The sequence below is a fragment of the Labrus bergylta genome, chromosome 3 (genome assembly GCF_963930695.1).
Source record: "Labrus bergylta chromosome 3, fLabBer1.1, whole genome shotgun sequence".
NCBI lineage: Eukaryota > Metazoa > Chordata > Actinopteri > Labriformes > Labridae > Labrus > Labrus bergylta.
The window spans coordinates 29164817-29176484 of NC_089197.1; the positions used below are offsets into that span (position 1 = coordinate 29164817).

The window sequence follows — 11668 nt, forward strand, 5'->3', positions numbered from 1 at the left end:
AAAACTGACAGCGCACAATTATTTTCACTTATGTGCAGAGCTTCAGCTGGAGCCTGAAAACAGAAGTTTGTGAAATATTAAACTTTTTTCCCATCCAGCCTAAATTATCAACATTTTCATTGAGATGACAACATTCTACATTGACAAGTAAAACTGTAAATCCACAACTAGATGCTTGTCTGCTCACTTTATTACCTCAGATTGATTAACAATGTCACAAAAACTGTGCTTATTTGCAATAAACAATGACAGTAGGCCTATATTTGTATAAATGTTTATTCATTTCTTTGACTTTGTTTATTAGAAACAGAACACATGATGGAGGAACGAGATACAGAAATTGCTTAATTTTTAAAAGCTGTAAAAATGCATAAATGATTAAAGAAAAAAGGGCATTAACAACACAACTACTTTCAAGTTTAGAGATAAAGACTGAATCCAATATCATTTAAACAGAGCCTCCTGATCTAAATTATGAAGAACTGTTAGGCCTGTAGCCCAAAGACTGTCGTGAGTAGGCTCTGTAACACACTCATTTAGCACTGTTCTGTAATCCTGACCCACTGAGGCACATTAAAATCATCAAAGTACAATACTTAATGCAAGGTGCATAATTTTACCATTACAACAATGTGTGTGTTTTTTAGGGTATATGATTTAACTTGGAAGACAATTTTAGCCATAGTGCAAGTTGAGAAAATTCTCCAGGAAGACAAAAGTAAAGCAGCTAAGAGATTCAAGACCTAAGCCTGGAGTGGTGAGACACATTAAGGCCATTTAGTTTGTACATGAAACAACAGTCACTACATAGAACAACACAAATACATTAAATGTGCATTCCTTCAGGTTCAACAGAAAGGGTTGAATAAATACAATCAAAGTAGCCAAATATTCAAAATAAAATAGATTTTATAATTTATTTAAACTCATTTAAATTGGAAGATGAAGTGTTTAAATCTTTTGGAAATCAATATGAGTTTTCAGAGATACGTACCTATATAGGATGGCTTCTGATGTACTATTAAAATCAATATGGGTTTTTAAAAACAAAAGTAATTCATGAAAGCTTCTTGAGATTCTTGCTGCTAGAATTTGTTTTTCTATTCAGTGACAAGAATACTTTTAACAGATTTCTCTCTTCAATTATCATTCACCTAATGTTTAAAAGGAGAATTAAATCGATGATACTGAATTCATATCAAGAGAGACCATTTTTTAGGATGTTGATGAAGAAGACATCTCAGTTGGGAGTGTTACGTTAACTCTGTCTTAGGTCTTCTGATGACTTCACTAGAGAGCAGCCTGTCTGTGTGTGTGTGTGTGTGTGTGTGTGTGTGTGTGTGTGTGTGTGTGTGTGTGTGTGTGTGTGTGTGTGTGTGTGTGTGTGTGTGTGTGTGTGTGTGTGTGTGTGTGTGTGTGTGTGAGTGCATTCACATCTCTGGTTGCCCCTGATGAACAGGGACTTTGTGGTCCTGCCCCTGTTCTGCTGCTGGGGCTTCTGGGATTTGTTGTCCATTCTGTTCATCTTCTAGATTTATGAGTTCTTTTGGCTTAACTTCCTGTCGTAGGTGCTCCTGATCTTGAAGCTGCATCTCCTCGTGAGCCTCCTCTCTCTGCTCTGCTGCCTCATCAGTACTGGGATTTGACAGCTTCTCCTCCACTGTCAACTTCTGCTCCTGGTGAGGTGCACTGTGGTTGATGGAGTCCTGAGGAGGGAGAAGTCAGTTAATGATACTGCAGCCAAACACAAATGAAGCTGAGAAAAAGTCTTGGAATGGCTCTGTAAATCTAAATAAAATACATGATTAAAACATAAAAGATAAAAGGAGATATATATATAAATATGTATAAAACTATCAATGTGTATCATATATTTATTTAACAAACTTTAATATATGTAGCATAGTAAAGCAGAAAGATGTTCTGTCATCAATATCTCCAGGATTTAAAATAAAACTTGATCAGAATGACTACAACTATTGCCCTCAAGTTAAAAGATAGTAAAAAAATTATAATTCTACCATCAGGTATTCTGTCAAAATTGAATGATCAGTTTTCAGGCAGAGAACATACTTTTACATCTAACTCACGACAAGTACAAAATGCAGAATTTGACAAAAATATTTGAATGCTCAGGGTTGACTTATTAGTTTTTCGTATAATGTATTTGAGATTTTAACATTGCCATCAAATAAGCTAGTAAGCAATGTGTAGCCTAGCTTCCATGCCTGCACTCCAGCCGGTTTCTCAATAAAGGGACCAGAAGCTCCTGTGGCTAATACATTTCCTACAGACAAATACATCACACAACCCCACTTCAAATGACCTGAACTATAAGTCAACATTAACAACTATAAATTAGTTAAGGATATTATGTTCTATAACATATGATTTTATAACATGATGTGTGAAAATATACCGCACCTGTGAGTGAGGTAATGAGGGAGAAAGCAGCTCTGATGGGCTTAAAAGGCCATCCTGGTTTAGATCCTGAGTCTGGAGTAAAAAATCTACTAAAGACACCACCTGCAATCAGAATACACACACACAAACTTCAAGTTAGATTAACAGGTCAAGATGTTTGGAATAGTTTTGTTTTTACAAGTACACAAAATACAATATCTGCTTGAACAGACAGCACATAAAGACCTACAGACACTCCTGCTTACCTGCTCATCAGCCCGTACTCCAGGTGTATGATAGTGGTTATACTCTGAGACAAGCTTCATCAACTCCAAACCATCCAGAAACCCAGTGTGTTCATAGTCATAAAGACCAAACAGGTAGAACACCTCTGGTACAAAGCAAGAAAAGGACCCAAATGTTTAATATCCAACAAAAACCAAACACATCCTGGTAAACTGTGGAACTTCAATGCTGAATGCACATAAACACAACAGCAGAGTATCTGAAAAAGTCAAGGGTTTTTGAGAGGTTTAGAAACACCAGAAGGTGGAGATGTCTACCTTGCTCATGTGTGCTGATTTCGGGTCCTCCTTGGCCATTTGCCAGACTGGAATCAATAAACCTCTGCAGCAACCTGCAGTAAACACAGCACAGAGAACATTTCAATCAATTAGTAAAACATTTGGAACCAAAACTTAACACTGAGAAAGCAGATTTCAACACAGTGTGTTCAGTTGTCTAAAAAGTCGTACCAACGTAATTATTAAACCAGGAGGAAGTGTAGTCTTGTTAGAATACATTGTGCTCTAAGTTGGTTATTCATGTATGTGCTTAATGTCTACTTTTACGATACAGAAGAGGCAAAGAAGACAATCTTTTGACAACACTTTTACTTATACTGAGCTGCGGTCCTCTGAATAGAGTTCAGTGTAGTGTTGTTTTATTCTGCTCAGAGGTAAACACTGGTTGACTTAACTTAAAAAGCTTGGTGGTCTTTTTACTTAGAAAACTTGATTTATCCCAGAGGGCAATTCGGTTCTAGTGTAAAATACAGTGGATAGTATAATTTGCCTTAAATTCTAAATTTTGAAAGTGTTTGTTCAGTGATTTTTTCAGTGGAGGTGCAGATCTATCAACGTTTCTACAGCTGTCAAACATCTGCCTAGTCACACACACGTAAAGACATGAGGTCATAGTACTATCATAGAGACGATTGGTATACTCATCCAATTAAGTTATCAGCCAGAAACATGACACTGAAGCAACACATTCACCAACAAGTAACCCTACTCCTAATTACCAATGTGTGTAAATTAAAGATATGCTTATTTCTCTCCCTTTTTTAATTGGGAAATATGTCATTATTGAAACATGATTCTGTATTATAGCTCATGTAATCTTATCAGTATATGGTCCAGAAAACATCATTGGCACAACGCTGCAGCCAAAGTCCACAGAGTGAGCAAACAGCCACTGATTAGTCCACGGAAACAAATTTGAATTTAGTTTGCATGTTGCTTTGCTGATTTGACTACTGAAGGAGTCATACATGTTTTATGACAGGAAATACAGTCATTATATCAAATAAATATTGCATCATTCTAAGGAACAAAATAAGAATGATACGCTACACTTTAAATGCAAAATGAAAGCATGAAGAAGGAAAAATGGAACACAAAAAATATTTCTGCTGAGGGACTTTATCAGTGTAACTGTTTTAAAAAAAACAGTGAAGAGTACATTTAAAGCTTAAAATCATTTTGATGTGTAGTAGCAACAATTTGTCCATGTGTCATCACCTGAGGTCCTCCTCTCCTGAGCCGAAAGGATTGGATATACTGGCTGCTGCAGCGTGGCCTTCTACAGACTCCTCCCTGAGAGATTAAAAAAAAATGTATTATTAAACAATAAATTACATAAATATTTTTCTTGCAATGACAATAAAAAAGTATTCTCCTTAGTTGGGAAATGCTTCAATTAGAGAGTTGCTTCAAATATCCAGTAGCTAATCTTAGCCATTCCGCAATTGCAGCAAGCCTGCACATCAGCATTACACCACATATATTTATATTCCATATGTCTTTGTACAAGACAATACACAAAACTTTGTTTTGCAGCAAGCTTGTACACCACAATTACAAAGTCTGGTTAAAAATGTGAATGTCATTTGTAGCTTATAAACAAAATAAATGTATTGGACAGTGAATAAATAGTTAATGATAATGACCCGCATTCTACCTGTTCAAAGCACAATGTGATATAAACGTGTGGGAGGTGTGGTGTGCTTACCCTTGTGTGGCAGGAAACCCTGGTGCAGCAGGGCACAGCTGTATCAGCAGGAACAGAAACAGGAAACACGAGAGCAACCTGCCCAGGTGAGACTCCATGAGCACACCTAAGCACACACAGTCACATTTTGATTTCACATAACATTTGACCTAAATTCAGTGATAGGCTGCTAACAGAAATATATCTGCCCAAATATTAAACATAAAAGTATGAAAAAAAGTAGGTGAATCGATCAATTTGTATCCAGGCAATGAACATTTAAACATTTGATTGTAGGAAATAAATTACTTTAAGCATTTACTTTAACAGTAGCATTTTTCTTCGGTGATAGATTTCAAAACTTTAGGTTTCGCTTGTCGACTAAAAGACTGGTTTGACGAGGTAACAGGGTAACAGGGTCACAAGGCTACTTGCTCATGATTGCATGTAATAACTAACTAGCAGCATTACTGCTACACATCCTGGTGATATGCAGAAGCTAAGCTAACACATAGCCTAACAAAGACCAGACAGAAACCTTCATCTCAATCCTGCAGACACAGGACAGTAAAAACTGAGTAACTCATAATGTCTTACCTTAAAATGAAAGACAGCACGAAACAAATCTGAATTAGCCTCTTTTTAAGGCTAATGATTTATTTAGAAGTGCAATAAAATATTTAATAGAACAGAAGTAAAATCATCAATAAGGTGTAGCCTTTATCACAACTGAATACACACAGGCCGTGTTCACCACATCTGTATTTAGAGCCTACCTGTCTGCATAGTTGATGTGTGGACAGAACGGATTTGTGTTTACAGGTTCATATCTGAAGAGCAGCACCGCCCCGCACCGCCCCGCACCGCCCCGCTCGCTCCTCACGGTCTGCAGTGCGCACCCTGGCTGCCACGGAGACCGGTGTGTTTTGGTCAATGACAGGGTCCACGTTGACGATCATCAGAGCCGCTGTGTTGTCAGTGAGTTTGCGCATGCGCAGGATGTCTTCTATTCCCCTCTGCCGGGTTTCCGCCGGGCCACGTCCGCACCAACACGCACATTCCGGTGAAACAGGACTGTAGTGGCGCTATCTATAGTCTATAAATAACAAAAACTCCAAACAAATTAAAAAACTTAACACAAACTCATATTAAAGCCACTGAGGCACCTAGAGGGCGAATCTTACGCAGGATAAATGAATAAGTCCATTGTCCAGGTGATTATTGAAGGTTTTAGGGTGGTTTATTTTATCCAGGGACATCATGCAGGTAACAAACACTGCTGTCTCTCTTGCCCTGTCACCTGCCATTGAGTCCTGGCTTCCTGGTAAAAAAAAACCATTAACCCATTAGGTGCCTACCTGAGTCTCACCTGGCTATATAGACACACCCATGTACAGACTCCACCCTTATGCCCCAAGTAGAAAAATAAACGAATGTAAAAAATAATAATCAAAATACCCCGAACATAATCTAATATTCAAATGTATCCCCAGAATATCCCAAAATAAGAATATAGACTTTCACTTCATTTATAAACAGTGAATAGCTGTAATAAGGACAATTAACTTTTTGCCTTTATGGTTTTTCATCAGTTTCATTATGATGTATGCATGATGTTATTGGAGGAGTGAGAAACCAGTCCAAGTTTGAATAACAAAAAATAACCTAAACATTACAGAAGGCAACGTTTTCCAATTATTTGCTTGACACAGGTAGGCCTACATTGCCAGTTAGCATGCCAGTAACATTTCAAAATGTTAAGTTGTGTGTTTAATTTAGCGAAAAACACAAAGCCATATTCACAAAACAACCTTCTTTACGACTGAGCCCATGCAGCATTCCTCAGCACAGATAGATGAATTATCATAGAGGATGTGCACAGACAAACAAAATAAAGAAATGTGATTTTTCATGTAGTTAAATATCAGTAAACTCCATTAAGGCAAATCTATGAATGAAATATATTTGTTTAATCAAACCAAATCAGCGTAGCATAAAAAAATACTTTATGCACTCCTTGTATTAGACCACAAGATGTCCCTGTTACTCTTGGATTGATATTAAAAGCATTTAGTAGAGGAAGTTTGATTGCATGTGTAAAATGTTTTACCAAAATAGATTAGACAAATAATGTTTCAAACACATCATAACTGTTACTCAAAAAATGTCATAACATACCAAAAAACCCACACTGTGGGTCCGGCAAAACTCAAAAATAGTTAATAGCCTTTTCTTTGTTTCTTCTAAGTGTCTGAGTATTGTGAGAGTTTAACAACATTAAAACGTCATACAAAAGTCTGCATAACCGTGACCCACAGGTCAAGGACACTTTGTGTGTAATCTGTATCCTGTGAACAACATCAAACTGATGAACGCTCATTGGACATTGCAGATTTTAAATTATTCCGTTGGTCCCAAAGGGGAAGTTTTTCTTGAACATGTGTTGCTGTCCCAAACTACTTAATCAGCAGGAAATGAAGGATCTCCTCAAAGATTTACGGTACAGAAAAATATGAGTTTACATTTCAATTGTGAGGTGGGTTTTGTCATTTTAAATTTTCTATTATACCAACAGATATTTTTCAGGGACTCCTTTCAGGCTCACCCAGAGAAACAACTGGGCACCTGAAAGGCACAGTGAATGTGCCCTCAGATGTGACTTAATATCCCTACATTCTTATATAGACCAATGCATGTTCTGTCAGTCCGACAAAACCGGTCTATTAACGGGCCACACCCTTAAAGTGACAAAAAAGTACTGCATTAGGGGTTTTACATTTTGTAACAGACATTTTGCTGAGGAAACAATAAGTAAAATAAATATTTTTGTAATTTTAATAAGTAATGGATAATTATTTAGGCTAAAATATAAAATAAAATTTGGTTATCAACATAAAGAAAGTTACAGGATTATATTGTTTCTGGGTTTGCAACCTAGATAAGAGGGGCTAAATATTTTTTGTTGTTTTTTGTGATCTTGTAACTGAGTTTGTGAGACTCTTAAGACTTAGGGCATTTAGATAACAAATGGTATTGGGTTAATGATGACGTTTTGGTTTAAAGTGGTCGATATGAATTGATTGATATAGAGAATGATTGCATTTACCCAAATCTAATCTATTAAGATGAGCATTTTTCACAGGTTATTGACTCTTTAATGTCTCAAATACAGGACAGCACAGCTTCATCTTAAGGATTCCATACTGAAAAAACACTGGGTTATACACTTTTTTTATTATTAAATGTACAGAAGCAACTCTTTGACCTACAAAAAGTGTTTTACATGAACTTCATGTCAGGGGAGGTAGAGTTTACTTTAGAGGTGTAGATTGTCTGCATGTATCTAAATGGTTGGATTTTTGCGGCACTCTATAACTCGTTTTATGTTACCATCTGCCTTTCTCCCTCATGCCTATTTCTCTCTCATCCTCTGAAGTAATGGCAGACTGAACACTCAAATTGCTAAAAATAGAAAAACTCTACTGAGATGCCAACACAGCAGCATGGTGAAAACACACACACTCATATACTCAAACACACACAGTAGTACTTTACCAGGACTAAAGTTTGCAGTCTGTACTGTAATGTACTGTTTGGATTTAATGTGTTGGTGAAAGGAAGAGTATAGAAAACTAAAGGTCACATATTCTGCAAAATACACTTCTCCATGTTTTCCTAACACTAATATGTGTCCCTAGTCTTATGAAATATAATCCATCCTCTCTGTATTTTGCCTGCTCCACTTTTCAGAAATATTTTTTTTAACAGGCAGTTTAGAGATTTTCCCTTCATGACATCACAAATAAAGGGAGAAGGGAAGTAACCCCTCCCCCAGGTGGGTGACACTCCCACAGCTAGGTGTTTGTTCTGCCCTCTGAGTCTGCCTTCTCACTGTAAAGGATAGGGCATGTAGCCAGAACACCCGAGCCACCCAAGCCATTCCAGAGAGGGGTGTGGGCGACACAGCTTATTTGCATTTAAAGCTACAGACACAGAAACAGCCTGTTCTGAGCAGAGCCGAAATAATCGGTTTATAGGCATGAAAAAAACACAGGATCAGAGTGGATTTATAACAAGAAACTTTAAAGACGTGTTTCGGGAGCTCTGAGACTTATTGAAACAGGTTGAAAAGGAGGACAATATGTGACCCTTAATGGGGTGTAAAATAAAAATAAGTCTAAGAGAGGGAAACAATAAGGGTAAAAACGTTGAAGAGGTTAATTGTCAGAAAATTGAATGCATTAGGGTTGTTACTCAGTCAGATGATACCCATTGTTGTTCACACATTTATACTCACAGGCACTTTCAAACACTCAAATTTTCCCACATCTACACAAGCCAATATGACTTTATTGACACAAAAGGTCAGATTTAAAAGCACACAAGTGCCAATGATTTCCACCCTCATTTAATCATTTTGCCAAATTTGTTGATCCCTCAGGAGGGACCCATCTTTTTGAGGCTCCATCTGTGTGGTTGAAGGACAGTATCGCTAATAAATACCCTGCTACTATGCGAATAGGAAATAGTTGATCAATTGCATTAATATTGAGCCCCGGATCTCTCACCACTAGAAGAAATGTGCGGTACAGGTTAACATTGGCACATACACTGATTACAGAGACTGCTATATAACCAAATTCACTCACACACCAACGGCACAGCCCTCAGGAGTAATTTAGGGTTTAGTTTCCCGCCAAGGACACTTCCAAATGTTAACTTGAAGTGACAGGGCTCTTACCATCATTTTTTAAGTATAAGACATTCTGCTCTACCTCCTCAGCCACAGACATTCCTGACACATTACTGAAAGACTGACTAACTGAGTGGTTTAGAACTGAAGTGGCTCATTCACAGACGTTTGTATTTTTTACAAAACATCCTTTTGAGGAAGGATGTTCTTACAGGAAGGGAGAATAGAGATGTGTGTGTGTGTGTGTTTGTTTCAGTAAGACATTTTTTTAGCACAGCAGGAAAACAGAGAGATGGAGGCATGATGCAGAAAATTGGACCATTAGTCAGTGATGATCTTACAGATCACACTGCACTGAATGAGAAGTCCATGTTAACAGGAGACCACTGCAACTGCTGACTGTGTGTGTGCTGTGGGAAAATACGGCTTCTAGACACAGATATCTATGTCAGATTCAGTGAGACAATCTGTCTAAGTTTAGTATGAAGCAGCCCTTTCAGATTTAAGAGCAAACCAAGGAAAGAAAAAGTATGGTTAAACCTGGTTAAATAAAGGTTAATTAAAAAATCGGTTGGACTGAATCAAAGTTGATTCTTTCAAAGGAAGAGAGGGGACAATAAAGTAACATCTTCAGTAATATCATCTAAGGCAGTGGTTCTCAAACTGGTACGGGGCTCCCTGTGGTGGTACGCAAAGGAATCTCCACAATATTTATAAAAAAATTTAAAAAAAACGTTCAGCATAAAACGCCAATTTTTTATTTTTGTCATATTCTTATCTTATCTGTCTTGTATCTATTGGGTTGTATTAATATCAAATGTGTTTTATCCTCTAAATTAACCTAGTTTTTGCAACAAACAACTTTAATCTTCTCAATTTATCACACAGAGATAAACACCAGGAGTACGCCTCGCATTTTGAAAAGTTCCACTCGATATTCCGTTATTTATAGGAATTCAGTACTGAATCAACAGAAAGCAGGGCTCAGGTATCGTCTTTGTGTGGGAAACACTGGAGACTAAATATTCTCAAACAGGTTGTTGGTATAAAGTCATTTTTATTGTGCTGCACTTTTTTTGATTTGGGCGAATGTCAGTGTTGTGTGGAGTTTAAGTGCCAGTTCTAGTGCTAGCCCTTAGTAGGCAGTCCTATAGCTGCCAACAGTCAATAACAAATAATATTCTTTTTATGAATATATTTGCCTCCTGCGTGAAATGTGTGTATTAAAGAGCCCATATTATGCCCTTTTTGGGGTTTGTATATTTAATCTATGTACCTACTAAAGTATGTTCACAAAAGCTAAAGTTTGAAAAAAGTGTCTGTTTTCATGAACTGCAGCTCCATGCACTGGCTCACTTCTGACTCTCTCTCTAAGGCTCTGAAGTGCCCACGTTCAGAGTCCCCACGTGTGCCAAGTCTGATCTGATTGGTCGGCTTGTCGGCTCTGCCGTAATTGGTCAGTCACTCAGCCACTCTGGCTCCGAGGGCCGGGGAGCAAAAACATTAGCAACTTAGCACTACTGTGCTACTGCAGGCTACGGCATATCGTGGGCGTGCTACAGAAGTTAATGGGCGTGCAACATGAGCTGCTGGGCTTGCCACAACGAGCCAATGGGCTTAGATCAGTGATCTCACACTGACAAGACGTCACACTGGCAATTTTTTTTCGAGGGGGGCTAGAACCGAACGTTACATGCAGCTAATGCTACAGCTAACAGGAGGATTGGGAGAAGCCGCGTTTCCGTGGACTTTGAATTTTTGCACATAGATGTGCCTAAACATGCACAGGACACTTGGAAAACACACTAAAGAGCATATAAAACCAGAAAAAGCATAATATGGGACCTTTAATAAGCCTACAGTTGTAGAGCCAAATATTTACGGAGGTGGTACGCAGTCTAAAAAGTTTGAGAACCACTGATCAACGGCAACTGCCTCAGTAGATTTGGTCAAACAGCAAGATGGTACATGAGTGCCCATGCAGAGTAGAAGGGAACAAGAAATCCATCCACTTGTCCAATCCATCCACCACAAAGGAGCAAAGGGCAGAGGAACAGAGGGGGCGGCTGTGGCTCAGTTGGTAGAGGGTTCGTTCCCCTGCTGAGCAACATATTCGATGTGTCCTTGGGCAAGACACTTAACCCTGCATTACTCCCGCTGCTTTGGTGATTAGTGGATTAGTGTTGTACTTACTCTCTGATGTACATTGCTTTGGATAAAAGCGTCTGCTAAGTGAATTGTAACATTGTAAGAAAGGTCTGAAAGCCTTATAAAGGTGTCAGGGACCAAGCAATCAGGCAA

General features: G+C 38.1%; 1 protein-coding gene across 2 annotated transcripts; it reads right to left on the reverse strand.

The window, feature by feature from the left end:
* Window positions 1–260: 260 nt before the first annotated feature.
* On the reverse strand, window positions 261–5969 carry cgref1 (cell growth regulator with EF-hand domain 1). 2 transcript variants are annotated; one of them, XM_020653312.3, is made up of 7 exons: window positions 5451–5969; window positions 4696–4801; window positions 4206–4280; window positions 2967–3040; window positions 2670–2794; window positions 2425–2526; window positions 261–1706 (listed from the first exon to the last, which is right to left on the reverse strand). In XM_020653312.3, exons 1-7 carry the CDS (start codon window positions 5458–5460, stop codon window positions 1431–1433), a joined length of 768 nt encoding a protein of 255 aa, XP_020508968.2. In that variant the 5' UTR covers window positions 5461–5969; the 3' UTR covers window positions 261–1430. The 2 variants fall into 2 exon arrangements, with proteins under 2 accessions (XP_020508968.2, XP_020509653.2); XM_020653997.3 differs by lacking the exon at window positions 5451–5969 and adding an exon at window positions 5272–5444.
* Window positions 5970–11668: the final 5699 nt, after the last annotated feature.

What these genes read in the sequence shown, in the direction of transcription:
- cgref1 (XM_020653312.3), bottom strand. An exon ending in GGGTTTCCTGCCACACAAGG is followed by an intron (nt 4,281 to 4,695) that starts GTAAGCACACCA and finishes TTAATCTCTCAG; the next exon opens with GGAGGAGTCTGTAGAAGGCC. An exon ending in CCTCATTACCTCACTCACAG is followed by an intron (nt 1,707 to 2,424) that starts GTGCGGTATATT and finishes CTCCCTCCTCAG; the next exon opens with GACTCCATCAACCACAGTGC.